This window comes from Babylonia areolata, chromosome 1 (genome assembly GCF_041734735.1).
Source record: "Babylonia areolata isolate BAREFJ2019XMU chromosome 1, ASM4173473v1, whole genome shotgun sequence".
NCBI classification, from domain to species: Eukaryota; Metazoa; Mollusca; class Gastropoda; order Neogastropoda; family Buccinidae; genus Babylonia; species Babylonia areolata.
In genome coordinates, this window is record NC_134876.1 from 56142347 (window position 1) to 56168719 (window position 26373).

Genomic DNA, 26373 nt, shown 5'->3' on the forward strand with positions numbered 1-26373 from the left:
ATAATTTTCTCCCAAAGCATTAGAAGAAAAAAACAAACAAAAAAACACACACACCATCCCCAAATCTGCCTGTTCCCGGGCTTTTTTTGTTTTTCATATTCTTTAATGTAAGAATCGCCTCTTCCAGTGTAATCACACATAATGCATTTGCTTCATTTATGTTTAGTTTTGGAATATTGTTTACCTGGTCATCAAGCCCATTGTTCTTCGACAGCTTATCCCATACAAAAATTCGTATAATCTCGGAACCTCCTGCAAAACATTTTCTTGTTTGCTAAAAGTATTAACATCTTTGTCAATGAGCGTAGCCACATTTGTACTTGTAAGTTATATAATGGTCGCTCTTCTAAATTGCAACATTACCTTGTTACCTTCCAGTCCTCCTCCATCCACCTGGTACTTGATCTTCAAAGTACCCATCTATTCTTTTCTTCTGATTTTTTTAAAAACTGTTCTGTCTATAATTCGATTTGTTCCAAATCTTCTCGTATGTAATCCCTTCCTTCAAGTATCAGATTTTTTTGTTTTTTTCTAAACTTTCTTCTTCATGTTTTTTTCATCTTCTTTTTCATGGAAGCATATTTTTTATATATTGGTTTTGACATGATTTGCATTAGCAAAACAAAGCAAAAAAAAAAAAAAGTCATTTAGTTCAAGTAGCATGTAACAACTACTTCTTTTACTTTATGATTATTAACAAGATTGTAACTGAAATAATCTGGATATTTTTTTTAATTCATACAGTTATGCTTACTGCTATCCATCAGCTGTCAAACACTTAAATAAAAGGTAATGATGAATAATGTTATGTGTGGTGTCTTGTCAGAATGTAGTATATACTGCACGCTGTTCCCATATTTGTTCATTATATCTGTGAGTGTCAGGCCAGGATGTAGTGAGCACCACTGCGGTGAAGTTGTGTGTGCTTTTAATTTTTTGTGAGAATGTAGCTACTGTATTCTGTATTGTGAACATCTGATGCTTTTGGCGTCGGTGTTTTTGTTTCTCAGTTTCTCTGTTCACTTCATTCGCTAACATATTTGAAAGCTCTCAGAAAATTTTTGTTTTCAATTTGGAATTGTACCCATGTACGATATTTCTATTGTTGAATTAATGCTGTTGATCTCGTTAATTCTTCCAGGAATATTTTTTTGAAAATTTTCATTGAAAGAAAATTTTTGGTTTTTTTTTTTCAACTGAATGTTGATGGCACCTCAATCTCATCCTCATACCAAGTCTTCAAATGAAAACTGCTGATGACAAGGTGCATCCACATTCTCATGATGATGATCTCAATACATACGTGACGCAGAGAATGTCGGGGTTCGGCTTTTGAATATTTCTGATTGTTTAATCTAAGTTAAATTCATATATTGATATACCAAGTAAAGAAATTTCCATGATCCGTTAAAATCAAGTCAAACTGTTTGCCTATCTTTACTGATTGTCTTAGGACACACAATCTGGTGAAATTTGGGATAATGCATTGCATAACGCCAGTAGAAACCGTCGTACATTTCTTACTAAGGATGTTTCAATGCGAATATGTGAAATTGCAGTGTATCAATATTTTGTCTTATTAGATTTTTACAGCCGCGTTTCAGCAAATGAAACCGTTGGAGTAAAGCATGATGTGCGAGTTGGGATTTCTGAGTATACTCATTTTCTAACACTCTTTCCTTGAAACATTCGACATTTAAACATGCTTTCTCGACTTAAGTAAGACAAAAGGGTCCATAAGTTTGTCATTGAATGTGCGGGTATCTGAGAATGTTTCGTGGTTTGTATCTCCCCATATGAAAGTAACACAAATAAAGCAGAACATAAATTGCAAAAACATTCAGTAATTTGGTGCATTTTTCAGTTTTGAGAAATCGTTAAATCTGGGCACCCAAGTATATTTCGTGATTTGCATCTCCTTACATCAAAGTAACCCTAATAAAACAGAATATAGAATAAAAGATATTCAGCAGTTTAATGCCTTTTTCTGTTTTGAAAAATTCGGGAAAACATAAACATGTAATGTCTGAATCTGCTGAACTATATCAACCTTCTAAACAAATAACTAATTCCAACTGTTGTCTTCCTGTCATTGTTCGACATCAGTTGACCAAAAGTTCACGGACGCTGATAAATCTGAGAGTTGCATTTAAAAAGGATTAATCAAACAGCAAAGTAAGACTTATATTATACAAATGTTGGTGCAAACCGCGTGAAAAACGGTTGAAAATCAAAGAGAAATCCTGCACGCGGGTAGACCAAAATATTTCCTCTGTGACCTTGACTTCATGCCAAGATCACCAGTGCATGGTGAACTAACGTTTGTCCCGATACTAGTATTGCATCTTCCTTTTTGCGTTTCATGAACGTCGGTGAGGTTTGTCTGTTCGGAATCTCGCAGTCTTTCTTTACAGTGTCAGATTAAAACTGTCTGATGTTTTTCCGGTTTCAGTTCCTAGGCCCAAACCGCGTAGGATTCATTACAAAAATTCACCACAGAGGAAGAGAGAGAGTGAGGTGGGTTTTTTTCTTCTCCAAACAGGAACTGAACATTAAAAGGGGAAGATGAATCGCATACTCACTTATACATCACAAAGCCATATAAACAGCACCAGGTTCAAAACCGATAATTGTAGATATGTGCAATAACCAAGAACGGAAAGCATAAGCTGTGCAACAATGTGCACACACACACACACACGCACACATATATATATATATATATCTTTCACCTTGCTTTTTTCCCCAATGCCCCACATGGAGTGTTGCGAACATACATGTCTGCCATTCAGTAATGCACCGTTGGGGACACACACACACACACACACACACACACTTGTGTGTGCGCCCCTCTTGTGTCCCCTTTCTAATTCTTGTGAAGTAAAAACAAGGACATCGGACACCAACATGCCAACAGATGCACAAGACGACTGTTTATATATATGATAAGACAAACTGAGTTGGATTCTTGACATTTATTTCAAAAAGTTTCTTTAAAAAAATATTCGTAAAGTCAGGCTTAAATGCTACTCAGATATTATTGTAGTGACATATAGCAAGAAGATAACTGAAACAGTGTAAATCGTCACATTCCGACATGTACATTCACGTGTCAACGGATGTATTTTCTTTCCGTTTTCCACAAACAATGAAATAAAAAGAACACGCAATAACAGCACAAGCACTAAAACGCAACAAACAAGCAATAGCATCAGAAGCACCAAAAAGCAGCAAGGAATATTACTTATAATGGAATCGGACCACAAAAAGAAACATTACGTTTTAAGCGAATCATGACAACAATCAGACTGTAAGAACAACACTGTAATAAATTGTATTGATGTGAAAATGTGACCAGTTCGAAGTGATTTCGTACGCACATATAATCTAAAAAGCAAAGTTGTACGAAAGACCCTTTTTTAAGACAGCAATGGTAAACAACGAACACTACAACAGCGGGAGAAATACTACTGCATTGAGACTCACGAATCCTTGCACCACACTGAAAAGAAATGAGTCCTTTCCCCGCATAAGCTACAGCAATGTAAGATTTGCGTTGAAATGTGGAAACTAGCATTTGTTAGCGTTAAGAACTCAAGTTGCATCAAGTTACAAAAGGATAGACAAATGCAGAACTGAATTCAGAGTAGTATTATAATTGACATATTGAATAAGTAAAGTTTCGTGAATTTTCCACCAGCACATAACAAAGATATTGGATATAAAAGCTCCCATTTGAAGCAACTATACACTAAATGCTTCGGCTGAGAGAGAATCTATTTTAGAAATTAGTTCCTTTTTTTTTCTTTTTCACAGGCAGCCACTTTATGGTTCAATAATCTGCTGCACTAAGCAGGTCAGGAGAGGGCGGAAGAGGATGCAGTTTTTCAGTGGCATTTTTTGCATAAGAGACCTTAAAAAAATATCCCACCAGTAAGGCAGCCAAATTCCGTCTTCGGGAATATTACATGTTATGTGAATAAGTGTTATCCATACCTTCAGCCCAAACCAAACTGACCTTCTCTTCCGAGAGATGGTGATGGAATTTAACTTTGACGCAAATTGCTATGCGTGCATTTGTGCACGGCACCTCGGTTTGTTGTCCCATACGAAAGGCTTGAAGGGAGCGGAATCAAAACCAGTGTTAACTGCGAGGGAACTCGAATCCGACAGCTTGGCAAAGATCCCAGGAACACGACTTTAGGATGAGCAGTCATTTTTTTTAAAGCGGGAATTCATTTTGCCAGGGAAATGTTTGTGGTATTTATAGGAGATGACATTTGTTGCAGTACAATTTCATGTGTTTTCGCAAGTGGTATAGACTATGGAGTTTTTCGAGATTTCATAGAAATAAGTGGTCAGACGACGTGGCTACTCTGGTGGACTTTTTCGCGAAAGCCAGTTCTCTATCCCCCCCCCCCCCCCCCCCCCCCCTTTTTTTTTCCCCTCTCCCCTACTTTTCTTGCCACACGTGAAAATAAAAGTATGTTAGAAAAAAGCGGCGTGTCGTCAGTGTGTCAACGGATGTTGAATCCACATATATCGAAAGTTATTGCGAAAACTAGCTGTCATTCCGGCCGCGTGAGCTACTGTCGTTTGCTCTTCAAACGTTGTTTCTCTCATTAGCTCTCGCCATAATATTTTTCAATAAATATTTTTCATTCTGGTCATCATGACATGTACGTGCACACAACGCGTTCCTCACTATGATCAAAATGCAGTTTAATGGTCTTACGAAATGAAAACATTGCGATATCAAAGCGCGCGGAATGTAACGTCGCGTTCGCAGCAAATGTCCACAAACACTTTGCGACGTGTCTGCAAGTTGTGGCGTCATATTGGAAAACTCAGTGGAGAAAAAGCGACATTTGCGATTTTCATAAGACCACAGTGTGTGCGTGTGCGCGCGCATTTGAGCGAGGGGGTGGGGGGGTGCGGGGGGGGGGGGGGGGGGGGTTGGTGAGTGGGAGGGGGACAATGGAGAGCAGAGAGGGAGAGAGAGAGAGATTTTTTTCATTCATAACGATGTATTGTTGGAATGTTTTATCAGCATCTACTGGTTGTCTCACGTGGTTACCCAGCTGTGGAATACCGCCAGGGCATTCGTCAGGCCAAATATTTTCATCAGCACAAAAGCACGAATACGGGGCTTAGAATGTATTTAAATCTGTTTATTTATTTATTTTATTTTATTTTATTTTATTTCATGTGTTATCTTATCTATTTAGCATACAATTTAAAGTGCCCTTCATATCAAACGCGGATACTAAAATCATTCATTAATTTCCAACGAAGTAATGCGAGAGGGAAAATCAAATGAAAGAGTATTTATTTCGAGCTTGTGCCTTCATTGTTCGTTGTGAGCATTAATTTCAAGTCAATCAACAAAGCAAATTATGATTCTTGTACACAAAAATAATTTGATAATAATGGTGCACATCTCATTGTTTTGTCCATTTCTTTCTTGAAATTACACTTAATACACACACTGTCATTTGTGAACTACGCATTGGTGATCTTCTTTCGGGTTTATAAAAGCTAGTGTTTGAAACGTGCTTTGAACTGTACAACACCAACAGCTGAAACTGTCAAATCTGTTGTGTTTGTGGACAGAAGTAAATGTAATATTTTGACCCTTAAAGTCAGTTTGGAAGGACATGAATTTCAAACTATTTTTGATATATCAGTGTGGATTGGAAGGACATGAATTTCAAACTATTTTTGATATATCAGTGTGGATTGCACTTGCACTAATCACCATGAGAATCCTGGTGAGAGAATAAAAAATAAATAAATAAATAAAATAAAATGAAAAATAAATGCGATGACAATTAAAGATAACAATTACATTATCGTTTTGGTTTGGTTGATGTTGATGCCAGGAAGATTAATGCACTGCGTACATGTATGAGGTCTGAGATGTTCCTTAGAATAGCAGCATAAAACGTAAACGTGAACATTTTTGTGTGTGTATGACTATGAGAGCAAACACACGCACGCACACCTTTTGAGACATAAGTTGTTTTTGATAGCGTTAATGACAGCCACATGTGTACATTAATAAACCATACGTCATGCCTGTGATTGTTTATGATATCGGAGAACAATGGAAATAACTTTAAAACTTTTTCTTTATTATGATGTATAAACAAAAATCTTCATTATTATCTAAAGAGAGACAGAGAAAGAGAAGGGGGGTGCAACTTAGCGTTACCATTGTAAGTACACATATTACGCACATTCAGAACGATGTTTGTTCTGTCAGAGTTGAATTTCCATTAATTCCTGATTGTGCACACTATTCATAATGTTGCAGAAACTTTCAAGGTCATTCCAGTAGATATCTACATTAAACCTAAGGCAAGCCGTATTTATTTACGTATATGTATTGTGTCATCTGAAAAGACATCGCAGAGAAAGAAAAGAAGGAAGGAAGGAAATATTGATTTAAAAAAAGAAAAGAAAACATGAATAAAGAAATATCGCACTGAAAAGCGTCAGAGAATATATTCCACAACATTATACATTTTGAGAAGAAGTGTCGATGTGTTGGTCAAAACAGCCTTCATGAAATATGTAATTCACTAAAACAAAAAATACATTTTGGCGTTTGCATTCTTCACGAACATCGGAGAACAGCGGATGTTTCAGGGATGTTGGCTTCATGTTAACGTGTGAACGAGTCAGGGCTACTGAAATGAGTAACGTGGAAGTTACAGTCAACAAACGCAGGATAAGAAAATGAAGGATATTCAGACGTCGCTTCCACTCTGATCATACCTGCACTTGGGTCAAGATATCGTGAATCTTCTGCTCCTATTCCATTGACAAATGGAGTGAAGCCTGTTAGCATCTACAATATTCACCAGCATGAAAGGTCATTACAGTGACTCTGACATTGATAGCGGATTCAGGATAGATGGCAAGGTTTCCAACCTAAGTTGTCTTCAAACTAAGACTAGGATTCAAGGTGATAGTGTCGAGGGATTCCTGTCCGATGTGCCCTAAATTCTTAAAGTATTCACAGCATGAAGCACAGAACAGACACGTTATCTGCCCTCCACCACAGTGAGCGACCAGCCTTATAACCAAGCTGAAACACGACAAAACCATTATCCGCATCCTGTTATAAGTGTAAGAGACGTGGAAAACGAACAAACAGCACAAAAACCCCTTCCTCAACCATTTCCACATTTGCTGCTTTTACAAACTGTTGAGACTGAAATAACCGTGATCATTGAACAGACAGGTATGCCCAGTATGTTCATAAAAAAAGTACGTCACAACGTTATCGAGAATATCAGACGAACGCCTCCTCAATCACCTTTCTGCTATAAATTACTGGCGAGGTCCACTGTGGTCAGAAAAAACGCTAAGATCACCGTGAAGAACTCCAGCACTGATCCATGATGTACATGTTTGGGATGGCACGGCCTCTAGAAAAAGGTAACCTTCGAAGAGAAGGACGTTGAATCGACCAAAATCAAGCGTAGGTTTTGGTACATGAAGTCCATGCATGCAAGACGCCATCATAAAGAAGTCGTCAGTGGTACGGACTAATTCCTGGAAGGCATGGGTTCGAAGGTATATCAGCGTGAATTGTACCTGACCTGCCCACACTCAGATCCGAATGCTCTGTGCTCAAATGGGAAGACTGGGACCACATGGTCGAGTGCCGTCTGTCCCACGAATGTCTGAAAGTGCTGGTCAATAATTTTCCTGACCGGTACTGCAGGCATCTGTCTCTAGGACCCAGTTCATATCCTGATATAGTATGAAAGGGTGAGCAGAATACATCCCTGTTACGGAGTCTGAAAAATAAATGGATCTCCATTGCAGAATATCCATCACCTTCCATCATCAGAAACTGTCCGAAAGTGTCTTGCCTTTCATGAGCTGGTCTCATTATAGCTCGGTTTCCATTTCCCTCCACTCCCAGACCTCATATGAATTTGAATCATTATATTCTGTGTCGGTATGTGTGTTCACTTCATTATTATTGGAAGGATGTGGAGGCGGTCCCCACCCCTGGCTAAGAATTCTTTCTTTCATAGGGGCTCAGGAGTCGGCGTCACGTGTACGTTGAATCAGAACAGATAATCATTCGTGGTGCAGTCTCTTCTGATAAACAACCTCATAGCGACTTAATATTTTTCTCTAGACTTCTCTGGACAGGGCTTCGATAGAAAGAACCTAAGTGTTATTGCTGTGTATGAGAGTGGTTGGATAAGCAGTGTTGGGGGAATGTCACTGAGACGGCATGAAACAGACGGCAGAAAAAATGCTAGCAATTCCTTTACAGTCCTGCACATACTGTTCTAAAAACTTAAAAGTCGGATTGGCCTCATCAGTCTCACGCCATACTGTAGCGTGAAAATTATCATCAAATTCACAAAAGATCCATATACCCAGTCCTTATCAGATGTAGCCAGCGACAGAGCTCCCGAGTGAAAGCATGCACGTTGTGCGAGTTAATGAAATCGGGGCAACAGTAAATTGTTCTTGGCTGAATGCTGCATAAAAATCCACCCTTGTATTTCAAACAAGTAAGCGCTCACATATTATACACAGTCAAGCACTGCAATAATAAAGGCACTGCTGTTCTGTGTCAGCACGCTCTCCAAGCTGCGCAGCCTGATTACAGTATTTATACACGTTAATGTATCGTAATACAATGGACAGCAATAACTGCATTTGGCTTACCCATCCAATCTAGTGATATGGTCATATCATACCTGCCAAAGACGACGTTTCAGCTGCAGAAAATAATGCATATTGCAGGCAATTAAAGATTCTTATTAATAAATCATCCTTCTGGTTGGACTTGAATTGTTTTCTAATCTAATTTATTATAGTAATATTCAGTGAATCATTTGCCACAAATAGGCGAGACAAAGAGATGGGAGAAAGAAGAGTAGAAGGAGATAGTTTCGTGTGCAGGAAAGAAATAAAAATATACGTTATTCAGAAATACATTCAAAAAGTTTCGATAGTTGACTTCATAGTCCTTCCCACATATAGGAATACAACCACGATTTATATGAGTAAACCAGGTCAAGTAATTGGCGTCAACACTAAAAGAGCATGCGTGTAAATCCGATCGTGAACCATTTCTAAAAGTAACAGAAAACATTGCACGTGAAAACAAACATCACATCAAGCTTCGGTTATGTTTGAAACATTTGCAATAAGTTGATGTTCGAAATGCTGGTTACAGTGCTTCACTTGTACTTCATGCGGTTTATTATATTAGGGCAGCCACATATCTACTTGCCTACATATACTGCTGGGAATTATGTGCGTTACTACAGTCTATCATCAGTATAGCGCTGGTGGGCGTTCAAAGATATTTACAATGAAGGGCGCAGCACATTATGGACATAACGGAAACTCGCACGCCTAAAGAAAATAACAGCTACAAGAAACAAGTAGTCGGTAGATTTTGTGTAGATGGCGACAAGAGACAAATGATAACTGAGAGTTGCAGCTTCAGTTCAGCTGCAGCAAAAACAGACATAAAATACCTAAGTTGATTATCAGTCTAGTAGTGACATCATTGTAAATGGCAGTTACAGAATAAACCATGACCAAAGTATATGGGTTTGGTTGATTGCAGTATCATACGGATGTGTTATTTTTTAAGTTTTTAAATCCTATTGATATTCAATGCAGTGATTGTCTTTAATTCCAGTGTGGACTCCGTAAAATCCAGTCGAGTGACAGCTCAAAGATATAACAGTGACAGTCATAACAGTCAGAGTGTCCCCAGTTAGCACCCCAGTCATTTAGCCACGCCCACGCCGTCCAGCTCGGGCCGCCTGCATGACCCTCTGGCAGTAAGAGCTAATCTCTAGGTTGATGCCCGCCTGGCAAGCCCACGGTCTGCGAGATCTCCTCCCTCTTGCTCCTCCTCCCCGAACCCCCAGTTGCACACACTGGCCACCTCGTCTGACAATCTGTACATGAAACAGACAGAGCCATGATACACTTTAAGATTGAAATATTTTTAGAGAGAGAGAGAGAGTGTGTGTGTGTGTGTGTGTTCATTTATTATTACGTGTTCTTTATTAAGAGGATGAGAAGCACGTACAACTGGAATCACTTTCGGTTTCTGTGTTTTTGTTTTGTGATAAGTCTTTGTCGTGTGTGTTTTAATGTATGGTGTGAAATTGACGCACGGGCACACCATGAGATGGAAGGCAAACCAAAAAAGGGGTAGGGTGTAAGTGAGAGTGAGTGCAGCAAAGCGTGGGGGGTTGTTGTACAAACTTCAAATAAGCACGCGATTGCCAAGCAAACACAATTTAACTAAAACAAGAGAGGCAAGGCCTTCAAGACTCACTTGTGATACGCTTTAAAAAAAAATCTAATTGTTAAAATGTGTTCTGTATTTGTTATTATAAAGCTTCGGGTTAAAAGAAAAAGAAAAAAGAAAAAAAAAAAGCCCTAATGGCAGATTCGAACCCTGCGTGTTCGGGTGAGAAGAAACTGTCTTATCCATTACACTATCGTGGCGCCTTAACTGACGTTCAAAAATATAATATTTAAACATGCTTTTTTTTTTAAAAGGGTAAATCGATTGCGGTATTCGCAGTGAGAACGCTGTTTAAATCATATTATTCTGGTGTATCTTAGGCATTCAAAAAATCTTTAAGGGCAATTAAAAATTCATTTTAAGTCCGCGGTAAAGGAGACGTGGCTATCGCCGCAGTCACACTGCAACATTTAGCCGTTTTCTCTAGATCTAGATAGATGTACAAGTTTAGTTACACCCGCTTGACACGGTCGATTCAATTTCTCTATTATGTTCATTCTAGTTTTATAGTTTTAAAGTTGATATGAAAATGGGGGGGGGGGGTTATAACTAATAACATGTAGAGCCAAGTACAAGTACTTCTAAACGTCGTATGAAGTGAAAAGGACTTCATTTTGAGAAAGGTCAAGACTGGAAATTTTTACGTTTTACTATCAATTCAAGGGTATTAACTCGCATGGTTTATTTAACTGTGAATTCCGACTGATTCTGTGAATATTTTTACGGCAGTTGGGGCATAATCCAGAAAGTGATGAGGCGTTCACAAATCTTTCTCTGAATAGATATTACGGTCTCCTTGTCCAACTTTCCATCACATGTTATAGTGTATTGTCGATTGAATATAGGATTGAACGGGCAGGTCAACAACTTGAAACAAAATGGCGTCGTTCGCGTTCGCGAAGAATATGAGCACGTGCTTTGAATATGTATAAATGTGTGTACGCAGTTGATTTTTGCCCATGGCATTCTGGGCTCAGCCAATAGATCTATAAAGTCCACTCGTCGTATTGATTTTAGTATTTTCCGAAAAAGACCACTTGGGCGAATGAACATAGTGAAAGCCCTGTACACTGAAAGTAAAACACACAAGCTTTATATGTATTGAGTATAATTTCAAAATGTAATGTTTAAGATGACAAAGGTCAGTTTAAAGCAAATTAAGCCCCCTAGCATTAATTACAGATTAATTTCCCTTTCTTACTATCTGCAGCAAAGACATGCAATATAAATATAACTTCCATGCTTAGAAAAAGAAGTTCCTGTTTGAACAAAAAATGATAAAAATTACTGTTCTTGTTGTGTCAGAATATCAGATCAAAGTGCCACGTTTAGAGAATAAAAAATATATAAATATAACAGTAAATTCAGTTTGCATATAATTTGTTTTCTTTTTTCTTTTCTGTGCCCATCCCAGAGGTGCAATATTGTTTTAAACCAGATGACTGGAAAGAACTGAATTTTTCCTGTTTTTATGCCAAATTTGGTGTCAACTGACAAAGTACTTGCAGAGAAAATGGCAATGTTAAAATTTACCACGGACACACAGACACACACACACACACACACACACACACACACACACACAGACAACCTAACACTGGGTTAAAACATACTCACTTTGTTTACACAAGTCAGTCAATAATGATTTTGCCTTTGATTGTATCTATCTCAGCTTCCAGAAATCAGAATGAGATCAAATCATTATCGTTTTGGTCTCTCTATCTCTCTCAACATACGAACACGCACAAACACACTTGCATGTGTACACACACACATATATATACACACATAGTCATGCCCACCACACACAAAGGAGTGGACCTGCCGCAACGAAACTTCTTGCTAACGGAAAAGGCAAGGCGAGTTTTGAGACCAGATTTGAAAGAGGTGACGAAGTCAGAATGTTGGAGGTTATCAGGGAGCTGAATCACGTCTTTGGCAATTGAAAAGAAAATTATATGTGTCCGCAGGTCTTACTTCGGACCTGAGGTACCTGAGATGTCGAGTATCAGAGGAAGAACGCAGCCGGCGAGACAGAGTGAAGATATGGAGTAAAGAAAGATACTCTGGGCCAGACACGTTGACTGCAGAAAAACTGGGAGTGAATGATACCATAGCTTATAGTCTGCTCAATCGGAAACAGGCAACCAGTGGAGAGACTGAAGGAGAGGAGGAATATGATCAGGTCTAAAAGCTCTGCAAATGGGTCTGGCAGCGTAATTCTGAAATCGTTGAAGTCTATCGGATATCTGGGAAGGAGGGCCAAGACAGAATTGCAGTAATCTAATCTTGAGGAAACAAAAGTGTATTCAAGTGTTTTGGTTACATCAGCAGAGATAGTGGTGGATACTATCCTACGCAGTTCCAGATAGCCACCTTTAAAGATATTCGAAATATGCTGTTGGAAGGAATGAGACTGATCGAAGATTATACCAAGACTGCGAACAGAAGAAGACATTCTGGTGTGCTATTAATTAATCAGAACAGTCTGGAAAAGAAGGATATTGACAAAACGTTTTAGACAGGACATCATAAATTCAGTCTTGTCGTCATTTAGTTGCAGCTTATTGAGAGTTATACTGTCCTTTATGTCTGCAATGCACTCCCGTGTTGAGTCACCAGAGCAACAATTTCAGCTATGGAGGCCGACTGATAGAAATGCAAGATGCTGCAGGGTTTCTTCACAGTACTTACTCCACTTAGGATGTTTATTACACAGTAAAAGAAAATCTTGTTGAGCCTCTAAAGACTTTCAGGAATAACTTATCCTACATTATTACCATGGCTCCCCTCATCAGTGTATTCCACAAGTGTAGATCCTCCAGAATAGGATGTCTTTATCGAAACAACAGACAAGGGCAAGAATGGAATACTTGTATCCAACATTGTAATCCACAGCCGGATGCCCAAATCTGCGATCATATAGTGACCTCACCTGTCTAAGCCCTCCGAGCAATCAGGATGATGTGATATTTTGCAGATTATATTCGTGATTATTAATACAATCATCCGAAATTTAATCACCTGGGCACGGATCGAGGAGAAACAGAGTAAAGTCTGGAATAACGAAAATACAGCACATAATGCGTTGACAAACTAAATTGTTATTATTTGCAGAAAATATGAGCAGCAACTTAGTCGCTGTATTTACCACGCGCACTCTTGATTGCTGTTAAAGAAAAGAAAAAACCAAACTTACCACTGATTATACAGTAATCTTAATCTTGTAAGCTTCGACAAGTATTGTGTTTCCTTCAAAAAAAGCACGTAAACTTGAATCCTGTTTAGTGAAAATACACGCTTCAACCATTCCATGAAGATGGATCGATCCAAATATGTTCTTGTGTTCATTTAACGTTGCCCTGTGCCATTCTGGCTATAAAACGCTGTAAAATTTTCTTCATTGATATGTCTTAGATTCTTTTGTCGCCTCTTTTCATGACGCTAGGCACGCGTTTTCTGCAACATTATGCCGTGTTGGCCTTGAGGTAACGCGTCCGCCGAGGAATCGAGAGAATCTGAGCGCACTGGTTCGAATCCAATAGTCGCCGGTATTTTATCCCCCTCCAGTAGACATTGAGTGGTGGTCTGCACGCTTGTCATTCGGATAAGACGATAAAGCGAGGTCCATTGTGCAGCATGTACTTAGAACACGTAAAAGAACCCACGGCAACAAAAGGGTTTTCCCACTTCGTTATGAAAACAATTTAAAATGCAGGCAGAAAAAATACAAAAAAGTAGGAGACGCTCTCAGTCTAGCGACGCACTCTCCCTGAGAAGAACAGCCCGAATTTCACACAGAGAAATCTGTTGTGATGATAAAGAGTTATACAATACAAAACAAAAAAAAAAAATATATATATATATGATATATTTTGTTATGTATATACAACGCAAAATATACAATCTCACTGTTCGTTTTGTTGGGACATTTCAAAGATTTTTAAGGTGATTGTCCACGGTGTCAAAATCCGTTATGTCATGGGAATAATGCTAAAATGAAATTTGTTTCGCCGGTCGAGTTTCGCCATCATGCTGATAAATCTGACTTCGCACGTGCCTGGCCGGTGGCGTCGCAATCGTATCGATCAGGAAGCCACGGAAAAGCCATGGGCACACTGACCTTCACGTGTAGTCGACGTAACCAGAGGCAAGGGAACCCGTCAGTCGGAAGGTGGCAAGACAATGCAGAGACACGACAGGAACAGCTGTCCTCCCTCCCACACCACCCTTCCTCTTCATTCTCCATTATCTCCCAACAATGCACCTTCTTGCGAAAAAAAACCCATCTGTGGTCGTCGGTGGGGAATGGTACAAAAGAGGTACCGGAAAAGAGGGAGGGGAACGGAATGGGGAGTGGGGCGGAGAGTTAAAAGAAAAAAAATCATAAAGTGTGTGTGTGTGTGTGTGTGTGTGTTCAGAGAGAGAGAGCAGTAGTTCCATAACATTTTAGCTAAGTTTCGTCTCCAAGAAACTAGTGTCAGGTTTGGAACAACACCAATCCAATATGGCGCGTTGTCCAATGTGGCTGCTAACTGTGTAATGCAAAACGTACTATTGTACAGATACACCAACATTTAACGCATTGAATGATAATTTTGATATACAACTACAGTATATGTCGATTTTACAGGTACATATAATTACAATATATACAAGCTGTAGGCACCTTACTGGACATTTTACTTTCATGTAAAAACTACGCAGACAATGATAGCCTTCAATCGCGAATGTATACATTTCAGCAAGATGAAATGAGAGTCCTGCATCGTTCTCTTTCTTTGACATACAAATAATCGTTATGACCATAATTGCAGTACACGTATGTTTTCATCAGAATTTATGCAATAAAGATCTTGCTGTGTAATCAAATATATATATATATATATATTTATATATATATACCGACGGATTCTCCAGCTTTCTCGTTCAGACTGATATCTTAAACAGATAAATACAAAGCAAATATAAATTCAGCGTCATGTTAGATGATACAGGATCCAATGATTGTTTAACTTTTAAAAAAGAGTGGAATAGGCACTCACTGTGGGTACCTCGACGTAACAGTTAATATTCTGGGGTGCTGGCGTGGAAGGCGTGTAGTGCATGTATAACTCTGTGTTGGTCATTCCGTCCACCCGCAAAGCGTTCACTAGGTCCTGAAAAGGGTTGTGCCCGCCCTGCAATATAATGAAAAGCACAACAACAACAAAGGAGATGAAAGAAAGAAAGACAAAAGAAAGGAAAAAAGAAAGACAAAGAGAAAATATGTCTCTCAGGACCAGCTAGTTAAAGACAATTTTCTTCAAGGAATAGCTTTTAGAGACAAAAACCTGTATATTCCTCCAAAGCTTATAACAAAATATAGAAAAGGAAAACATATCGTAACAACTGATTACACACACATGCGCTCGCACACGCTCACACAGACTCACACAAACACATACACTCAGAAGAAACACATGCTCACGCATTCACACACACGCACGCACACACACAACTGATCACACACACACACACAAACGCATAACACCACATGCACATACATACAAACCCTACTTATGCACTCAGATAGATAGAAAGAGAGACTGAGACAGAGAGACAGACAGACAGACAGAGAGAGATGACTCATAGCATCCTATACACGCACAATCAAAGATATTCAGTCACACAAGTACGTGCTGTTAGAGAAGGGATGGAAGGGGGTTATAGCTGAAGACAGGCGAAAGGGACGGGGCGGGGAAGTGGGGGGTGGGGGGGGAGGTTGTGGGAGAGAAGTGGGGTAGTGAGGCTATCGAAAGTAAAACTTCTTTATTTTCCTTCACTAATTGCAAATTAAACTTTCTGAAATCACTATTAAAAAGGTATGGGTCGTGCATGACCCACACGAGCTTTCGAGGGGTGACCACGTTTTTTCCTCTTTAAAAAGCATGGGTCATCCACGACCCACACAAGCGTCCGTGTGTAGTTAAAACGCCACCTTTAATTACTCATTAACTAATTTAATGAATTTTTTTTCATTTTTTTGGCGAAAGTTGGCCTTTTTGGTGTAGGAAACATTTATAAAATTTCTTAGAAAAATATTAAGAATTGGCTGAGATATTTGCGTTTTTGTACCCTTCTGGGTCGTGTACGACCCACGATAGCCAGCGAAGGTTTTTAAGTGTTCCTTATCTGTGGTGTGGGAATATTGTTTTACCTGCGCACCACGATATAAAATGAGATCATTTTACAAAAGGGATAAATATTGCATTAAAACAGATACTGAAGTAATTAAGATGTTTTTCTGATTAGGTATTCTTGGTAGCCGAGTATATAACACCTCTACGTCTCGTGATATATCACTGGCAAAGTTTTGCTTAACTAGGCCAGTATTTGCGATAGAAGAGGAAAGGCGCAAAGAGGGATGTGATATATTGGTGGCTTTCTTCCCTTTCAAATCGTTATAACAATGATGAATACGGCATGGGCAGCTGGTGAGGCATCATAAAAAGAAATAAATTGTTCTTGCAAGGTTGTTTTCTTTTTTTCTCCCTAGGGTGAGTGAGATAGAAAATTTGTTGAAAAAAACAAACAAAAAAACAACTAGTAAATGTGGATGATCAATCTTTGAATGAGATACACAGACAGTGTATGATATCAATAAGCACTGCAAGTATGATAAATATATGGATACCCGGAGGGTAAACAGTTTAATTGAGTGATACTCTGGGATTGTTATTCGCAGATACTCACCATAGAATGACGATGCCGTCTGCTGGATGCAGATGCAACATTGTCGTTCTGGTCGTTTGCATCATCCCTGGTCTGCTGACTGCAGTACACCATAAGACACAGCACCACACAGGCCAAGCTTTTCTGTAGGATGTGCATGTCTGCTGTTCTGATTAACTATTCACGATTATCAAACAATGTTTCGTATAAACTGATAAAAAATGTCTAACTTTTTTTCTTTTTTTCACAAACAGCTCACGGACAAAAGTGCCGTTTGCACAATAACTCTGGTTTTCGTATTTTGTATCCAAAACCTGCCTGACTGACGATGAAGCGACTGTACCCGGGTTTTAATAGCTACAGAAAATGTCCCTCGGACATGTGACGTCACAAACATGGCTCGTCACAACAGTGGTCGTCAGCGATTGGTTGTCTTGGAGACTGAGTGAGAGCGGAACTGAGTGACACAAGCGAAGTAGAGGCGGAGAGGAAGGATGGTGGGGAAGGAAGGGACGATGTTGAGGAAGGGGAGCAGAGGTTCGTGACCCCTATCACCCTGAAGCACTGTGCGGCGGACGCTTTTGCTGTTTTGTCTGGCTGGCTTTTTGTGCCCTTCAGTGTGTGGGGTCTTTTGATTTTCTCCTTCCGCCTCCCCCCCCCCCCACCCCCTCCACTCTCTCCAGATTCTTGCCACTGCCTGACATGTAGATTCAGGAGAAACAGAGAATGGTCGAAAGAAGACGGGGTAAAATGTATATAACATAGAAATTTCACATTTGGACATAAATAAACTGCCCTTAAAATTGTAAATGATAATAATAACAATAATAATGATAATCATGTGTTTGAATTTAAGAGGATTTTCATCTAATCAAGTTTCTGTTTTCGCTTGATTAAATTACTGAACATTTACATGCCCTTCATTGTGAGGTCTTTGATTTTCTTCCTCCGCCCTATCTATCCTCCCCCGCCCCTCCATCTTTCAACCTCTTACCACTATCTGACAAATAAGTTCATCCACAGACAAGACGAAAATAGGGTAAACAAAGAAATAACATCTAAGTTTCACATTGAGACATACATAAGCTGCCTTAATAATTGTTGTTTTTTTGTTTGTTTTTGTTTTTTGTTTTTTTGTTTTTTTTAATGAATTCTAATTCTAATGTGACTTTTATCTGTCAGTTTCTGTTCCATCTATTTTATTTGGTTAAGTAACTGAACATTTGCGTCAGCGATAAACACTTCCTGCAGACTAAATTCATCAGTCGATGAATTTAGACGAATAAATCAAGGACGAACTCTATCAAAAGAACAAACCGCAGAAGTTTGGTAACAATGCGTAGGGATTACATTATAGGAAGGCCGTGAACTCACAATGCCCGAAGGCACCTTGCTGAGAAAACATCTGCATTCTGTCTAGACAAAATCAATTCGCGGGCCCCAGACATAAATAGTACTTTGCTGCATTCCCAGACCAGCCAACCGGAATTCCCATAGGCCATACCTGCTGCGGGGCTGTAGGCTGGTGTGAGTGGGTGAAGCTTGGAAGAAAAATAACAAACTTCAACGGGACCAAACTGACGTCATTGTAAAAGAGTCGACTGAACATTCACTGAAAATATTCGCCTTTTTTTCTTTTTCTTTTTTTTTTAAACAACGTTTTCATCATTTTCAGGAAAAAAAAGCCTTGATTAATCACATTGAACCGCTTGCAGTTCAGCGACCGTGTAAATGCTAGCACTTTTAATTGCTGTTTGTCGCTATTATCATTTCAGAAACAACGAACGTTCGCGTCAGGTATGTGTTTTATAGGTTCAAGATACATGTATTACCATGAATTTCATTCGAAATGTGCATATAAACGCCCTGCATTGAATTTTCTTTTCAATTTCGATAACTTTAAGTAATTTCATGGATGGGCACAAAAAATATATATAAAAAAAGAAGCAAAATTATATGCAAACTGAATTTACTGGGGTTTTTTTTTTGTTTGTTTGTTTTTTTTAAACTTGGCACTTTGATCTGATGTTCTGACACAACAATAAGAGCAGTCATTTTTATCACTGTTTTTTTGTTCAAACAGGAACTTCTTTTGCTAAGCATGGTAGTTATATTTATTTTGCATGTCGTTGCTGCAGATAGTAAAAAAAGGGAAATTAATCTGTAATTAATGCTAGGGGGGTTAATTTGCTTTAAACTGATCTTTCTCATCTTAAACATTACATTTTGAAATTATATTCAACACATAAAAAGCTTGTGTGTTTTACTCTCAGTGTACAGGGCTTTCACTATGTTCATTCACCCAAGTGGTCTTTTTTGGAAAATACTAAAATCAATACTACGAGTGGACTTTATAGATCTATTGGCTGAGCCCTGAAGGTCATGGGCAAAAATCAATTGCGTACACATATTTATACATATTCAAAGCGCGTGCTCATATTCCTCGCGAACGAAGGACGCCATTTTGTTCAAGTACAAGTTGTTGACCTGCCCGTTCAGTCCTATATTCAATCAACAATACACGATAACATGTGATGGAAAGTTGGAGAAGGAGACCGTTAAATATTTATTCGGAGAAAGATTTGTGAACGCCTCATCACTTACTGGATTATGCCCCAAACTGCCATAAAAATTTCAACAAAATCAATCGGAATTCACAGTTAAAAATAATAAACCATAAGAGTTAATACCCTGGATGAAACGTAAAAATTTCCAGTCTTGACTTTCCTCAAAATGAAGTCCTTTTCACTTCATACAACGTTTAGGAAGTACTTGTACTTGGCTCTACATGTTATTAGTTTAACAAAATACTCAATTTTCACATCAGCTTTAAAACTAGAATGAATATAAAAGAGAAATTGAATCAACCGTGTTGTTCAACATTCCCGGCGGGTGTAACTAATTTTGTTCATCTATCTAGATCCAGAGAAAACGGCTAAATGTTGAAATGTGATTGCAGCGATAGCCACGTCTCCTTTACCGCGGACTTAAAAAGAATTTTCAATTGCTCTTAAAGATTTTCTGAATGCCCAAGATACACCAGAATAATATGATTTAAACAGCGTTTTCACTGCGAATATCGCAGTCGATTCATCGCCCTTAACTCTCTCCATACAAACGGCGAAAGGGACGACGTTAACAGCGTTTCACCCCAATTACCATCATCAAAATAGTGCAAGCGAAAGGCTCTTATACTGAAGAGGTGAATGTTGACAGAGAATACCACAATTCTGACGACGGAAGCTAAAGGTTGGGTCATTCAGACACCCTCTGGACATCCGAGAGGTCTGTGTAGAGGAGAAGAGAGGACTGGCCGTACTGAGTGAGTTAAAAAAGCATGTTTAAATATTAAATTTTAGAACGTCAGTTAAGGAGCCACGATAGTGTAATGGGTAAGACAGTTTCTTCTCACCTGAAAACGCGTGGTTCCAATCTGCCATCAGAACTTTTCTTCTTTTTTTTTTTCTTTTTTTCTTTTTTTAAACCCGAAGCTTTATAATAACAAATACAGAACAAATTTTAACGATTAGATTTTTTTTTTTAAAGTGTATTACAAGTGAGTCTTGAAGGCCTTGCCTCTCTTGTTCTTCGTTGTAGTAGCAGTAGATGTAGCAGTGTTAACAAAATGATTATTGTTGTGTCGTTATCTTTAATGTTGTTATTGTTATTGTCACAAGGACAGATTGGAAGACCGGGCTATGCTTAAAATCTTTATCCTTGAGTAATAAAGTTTTTGAATCTCTCTCTCTCTCTCTCTCTGTCTGTCTGTCTGTCTCTCTCTCTCTCTCTCTCTCTCTCTCTCTCTCTCTCTCTCTCTCTCTCTCTCTCCTTTTGCTGCCTTATCTTCCGTGCCTTCTCTTATGGTCGCGCGGCCATACTGCATACCCCAACCCAACCCACTTCTCATCCCCCTGGGATGCTGGGGACTGCTTTCTGAAATGGAAATATCTTGCATCCTTGAAAATGAAAATGAAACTGATAGATGTTTCAGTTCTCTGTTGCTTATTTACTGTTTTATTTATCTATTTATTATCTATCTATCTATCTATCTATCTATCTATCTATCTATTCATTTGTTTCATACGGCGAACGTATTTTGGGCTTTGTAGGTAATATTCTTTTACATAACGTTCATTACATTACATCAGATTACATCACATAATGCTGTTTATCATAAGTGGAACACTTAGGTCTCTACCGCGAAGGACAAGATTTTTTTTTTTCATCGCCATTCATAGGGCACTGCTGTCCTGTCCGCTGCAGGTCAATTCTTTATAATCTTCTTCGGGAAAATCACAACAGACAGGCAAATCGATCATCTCAGAATTTCATCAGAATCATCGCATCCTCAAAACGGCACAGAATTTGGATTCATACCAGGAGTCTGTTGTGCTGGTTTGGGGACAGGCACGTGATGAAGCATGTCTGCAGCCTGATAACAGCACTGATGAAATCCGCCTCCTCACTGACAGCCTGTCGGTGCGACGTGCCTTGGGAACAATTCCCGCCGAAGACCAAAAAGAAAAAATGCACTGAAATAATTGTTCTTGAAGTTGGCAAAACGCTAGAGAGACCATCGAGGGTGAGGGGAGGAGGAGGGGTGGGTGGGCAGAGGAGGGTGGTTAGGCGCTTGGAGACAAAATAAAGCAGAAATCAGAACGAACAAGTGATGTTGACGAGTCCGTTCTGACTGAGGTTGCTTCAAACACTTGATTAGTTTGCATCAAGTACCTGTTTGGTTTGGAGTTGCTTCAAGCACCATGATTAATGGGTGCGTCATCCGCGTATGCACTTTGAAGAGGCTTGAAGGTGTTTGCGGATGTGAGCTAGAAGGAAGTCGAGCACATGTGTAGGCGATTGAGTGCATGTGTTTTCAGTATGCAGGGCAGTGACCCCGTCTGCTGAGGATGGTGATGTCTGCATGTGTTCTCAGTTGTGTCTTCTGAAGAGCGAAAACAGTGAGTTGGTGTGAAAAACAATAGGATGGTCTCGCCATACATGATTTTCCCGTGTAATGAGGTGTGGTTCGTCCGTCGGGATCGACGAGGACCATCTAGTCATCCTGGGGGTGGGAGGGCTGGGCTATGTGGGTGCGCAGATGACTGGTCAGGCCAATTCGCGCCTGGAAGGGTCTGACGCAGTGTGGACAGGGGATGGTGGCGGCTGTCGGGGACTTGCTGGCACTGTTTTTCCTGGGCTGTCTGCGTTACTCTGCTGCAGCGATTCTGTTGGCCTCACAGGATTTGGCGCCTTTGTGGACAGCTGAACGCCACTTTGGTCTGTCCATTGCATTCAGCTCCCATGTGTCGTGGCTGATGTTGAAGGCCTTCAGAGAAGCTTTCAGAGTGTCTTTGAAGCGCTTCTTTTGGCCTCCATGGGAGCGCTTGCCATGTTGGAGTTCGCCGTACAGCAGTTTCTTGGGGAGCCGGTGATCTGGCATGCGAACTACATGGCCTGTGCAGCGCAGCTGGGCCTGCATCAAGATGGTGTAGATGATGGGCAAGTTTGCACGAGTGAGCACCTCTGTGTCAGGGATCTACTCTTCATGCCGAGAAGTTTTCTGAGGCTGGTGGTGTGGAAGTGGTTCAGCTTTTTGGCGTGGCGTTTGTAGACCGTCCATGATTCACATTTATAGAGCAGTGTGGTGAGAACTATGGCCTTGTATACTTTCGTCTCCAGGGTGATGCCTCTCCTGTTCCAAACGTTCTTATGGAGTCTGCCGAAGGCAGCGCTGGCTTTGGCGAGTCTGGCATTCACGTCGTCGATGACAACTGTGCGAGAGAGTGTACTGCCCAGGTATGTGAACTTGTCCACCGCGTTCAGTCGTTGCCCGTTGATGAAGATGTTTGGTTCAACGTAAGGCTTTCTTGGAGCTGGCTGGTGCATCACCTCAGTCTTCTTTGTGCTGATTGTGAGGCCAAAGTTGTCACAGGCAGCAGAGAACTTGTCGACGCTGTGTTGCATGTCAGCTTCAGAGGCAACGTTGAGAGCGCAGTCATCAGCAAACAGGAAGTCGTTGACGGTGTTTGTCCTCACCTTGGTTTTTGCTAAAAGCCTCCTGAGGTTGAAGAGTGAGCCATCTTTGCGATACCTGATGCCAATACCTACGTCAGCGTCTCTGAAGGCATCTGTCAGCATGGCTGAAAACATGAGACTGAACAGGGTGGGGGCAAGAACACACCCTTGCTTGACTCCATTGGAGACAGGGAATGGTTCTGAAGTCTCTCCGTTGCCTTGGACTTGGGCCAGCATCCCATCATGTATTTGCCGTATGATGGTGATGAGCTTTCTGGGACATCCGTACTTCGCCATGATTCTCCAAAGGCCATCTCTGCTAACAGTATCGAAGGCCTTGGTCAGATCGACATAGGTGGAGTAAAGGTCGGCGTTCTGTTCCTGACACTTCTCCATGTCGATAGTCCCGCGTTCTTTCCGGAGGCCACACTGGCTCTCTGGTAGGATACCTTGCTCAAGGTGCGCTATGAGACAGTTGAGTAGCACTCTGGCCAGAGTCTTGCCTGCGACGGACAGCAGGGATATTCCACTATGGTTGTCACAGGCCTGACGATTTCCTTTGCGCTTGTACAGGTGTATGATGGAAGCGTCTTTGAAGTCCTGTGGAACTGCCTCATGCTGCCAGATGAGCTGGAACAGCTGATGAAGCTTCTCAGTCAGCGCCATACCACCTTCTTTGTAGACCTCAGCTGGAATGGAGTCTGAGCCATGGGCTTTGCCATTGGATAGCAGACGGATAGCTTTCTGGGTCTCCTCCAAAGCTGGAATGGCACCCAGCGACTCACTGACTGGCACCTGGGGGAGTCGGTCGATGGCTTCATCACTGGTGTTGGAAGGGCGGTTCAGTACGCTGTCAAAGTGTTCAGCCCATCTCTCAAGGATCCCGTCCTTGTCAGTGATTAGGGTAGAACCATCAGCACTGAGGAGTGGAGCAGATCCGGAGGTGGTGGGACCGTAGACTTCTTTCAGGCCGTTATAGAAGTTCTTCATGAAGCCCTGGATCTCATCAGCTTTGTTGCTCAACCAGGAATCCGCTGGATGGTGCTGCATGTGCTCTTCAGTATGTCTTTCTTTGACTGTGACTTGGGATCTTCAATGTGGGCTCAGTAGGCTTGGCGTTTGTCTTCCAGCAGCTGCTTGATCTCAGTGCAGTTCTCATCAAACCAGTCTTTGTGCTTCCTGGCAGAAGGCCCAAGGCACTCCATGGCAGTGTTGTACACTGTCTCATGCAGTGCGCCCCATGCTGCCTCCACATTCTGGTTGTCCAGCACGGTGGACTCAAGGCGTTCCTCCAGGGTGTCAGCAAAGCTCTGCTTGATGTTGCCTAGCTCCAGCTTGTTGACATTCAGGCGTTTGAGTGCTTTCATGCCCTGAGGCCGTCTCTTGGGCTGGATGCGGAGGTTGAGTTTGGAGACGATAAGGCGGTGGTCTGTCCAGCACTCAGCGCCGCATATGGCCCTCGTGACTCGTACGTCCTGCCTGTCCCTCTTCCTGACAATGACAAAGTCGATGAGATGCCAATGCCCAGAGCGAGGATGCATCCATGACGTCCTGTTACGGGTAGGGAGGCAGAAGACGGTGTTCGTGATAAGAAGGTTGTGCTCGGCACTTGTCTGGAGAAGTAGTTGACCATTGCTGTTACAGTTACCAACCCCATGCTTCCCAATCACGCCTTCCCAGGAGGTGCTGTCACAGCCAACTCTCGCGTTAAAGTCACCAAGAATGATGAGCTTGTCTGCATTGGGAACAGTGGTGATGACAGCGTTCAGGTCCTCATAGAACCTGTCCTTGATCTCATCCGGGTTGGTCATGGTGGGCGCGTAGGCGCTGACAATGGTGGTAAACTTCTTCCCGTTGCATAAAGGGAGTTTTATCGTCATCAGGCGATCGTTCACTCCTTTCGGGGGGCCAGCCAGCTTGCCAACGAGGGTTGTCTTCACTACAAAGCCAACTCCAGCCTCACGTCTCTCTTCAGGTCCGCGACCACTCCAAAAGAAGGTGTAGCCTGCGCCTCGCTCACAGAGTTCGCCTTCTTCTGCCAGTCTGGTCTCACTCAAGGCAGCGATGTCGATGTTGTACCTGGCTAGTTCACTCGCAATGGTCTGTCTGAGTCGCCTCTGTCCAGAAGCGTACGCGCGTTCTATGTGGCAATGGTCAATGGGGTGCTCCTTGTTTTCTTCTTTCCTTCCTTTGTGTGTCGACCGCTTGAGTAGGGTCCCCGTCAGCCGCGGTATGCTGACTAGGGTGGTGTGGAGCACGCAGTGTTTAGCGCACCTTTTCTAGCCCCTTCCTCATGACATGGAGGTGAGCAGTGCTGTCCTGAAGAGGGCTGCTCAGTCGCTCAGGGGGCTGCCGATCTCCACCGCTGCTCCAGTCGGTGAAAAACGACCCTATGGCCTGAGCCGCCTGTGTGCAGGTCCGCGGCTACGACTGCCAGTGTACCCACACCTGTCGCTTCGTCGCTCGACTGTCGCCACAGGGCTTGGGGAAAATGATGGTATGGGATGAAGGATGACTGATGACTTGCGCGATGACTTTGTTTATAGTGAGGAGGAGTTGCGCACCGTCGACCTCACTCTCTTGTCCGAGACCGTCTGTATCCAGTGGCAAGACGAGGTCAAGACGACTGGAGATGGAAACGGATGCAGTGGATGACCAGGATGTCCTATGTGCCTCATCCTGCCCTCAACACTCCACAGTGCTCTGCTGCAACCACCTTCCTCTCCGTTGAACCATGAAGGTTTCTTCCGCAGAGTCCGCCGGATCCAGTCTTCACATGCTTGGGTAGACAAGCTCTAACTCACCGACGGTTTGAGACCTGTCGGCTACCCTCACCTAGTTTAGCCAGCCTGTCAAAGCCGTTGCCCGGGGGTTGGGCGCTGCCGCATGCTAGCAGCTTCTAGGACCCATAGGTGAGAGCTGGGTGCCGGTGGGGACCAATAGAGGACGAACCACTCCCGGAAGAGCGTGACAAACCCTCTAGAGGTACTACCCCTCCCGTGCACCCCCTAGGTATAGATGTATTGTCTACCCTAGTGATCTCCATACCTTTGTTCAAACTCAGAGTCACTCGAAGAGACTATTAGTCCACGCTTTCTCACACATTGTTCCCCTGTCACGCAGTGTGTGAGTAAGCGTGGGAAGTCTCCCTTTTTTTCATTATATATATTTCCTTTGCCATCGGGGTTTACTTCTTGTCTGTTCATATCACAGATATTAGAGAAAAATTATAGAGAGAAAAAGAAGAGAAAGAATGGGACGACGACAACGACGATCATGGCAATGATGGTGGTGTTAATGATAATGATGATAATAATGATGATGATGAT

General features: G+C 41.4%; 1 protein-coding gene across 1 annotated transcript; it reads right to left on the bottom strand.

The window, feature by feature from the left end:
• Nucleotides 1–4985: 4985 nt before the first annotated feature.
• LOC143292793 (uncharacterized) lies at nt 4986–17313 on the bottom strand. Its single transcript, XM_076603378.1, has 3 exons — nt 17051–17313; nt 15361–15495; nt 4986–9956 (listed from the first exon to the last, which is right to left on the bottom strand). Exons 1-3 carry the CDS (start codon nt 17186–17188, stop codon nt 9786–9788), a joined length of 444 nt encoding a protein of 147 aa, XP_076459493.1. The 5' UTR covers nt 17189–17313; the 3' UTR covers nt 4986–9785.
• Nucleotides 17314–26373: the final 9060 nt, after the last annotated feature.

Bases quoted from the DNA above. Each gene is read 5' to 3' on its own strand.
- LOC143292793 (XM_076603378.1), bottom strand. From the start codon at position 17,188: ATGCACATCCTACAGAAAAGCTTGGCCTGTGTGGTGCTGTGTCTTATG. The intron at 15,496-17,050 runs GTGAGTATCTGC...ATTATATTGCAG, and splicing joins GACGGCATCGTCATTCTATG to GGCGGGCACAACCCTTTTCA. The intron at 9,957-15,360 runs GTGAGTGCCTAT...TTTCATGTACAG, and splicing joins GTTACGTCGAGGTACCCACA to ATTGTCAGACGAGGTGGCCA.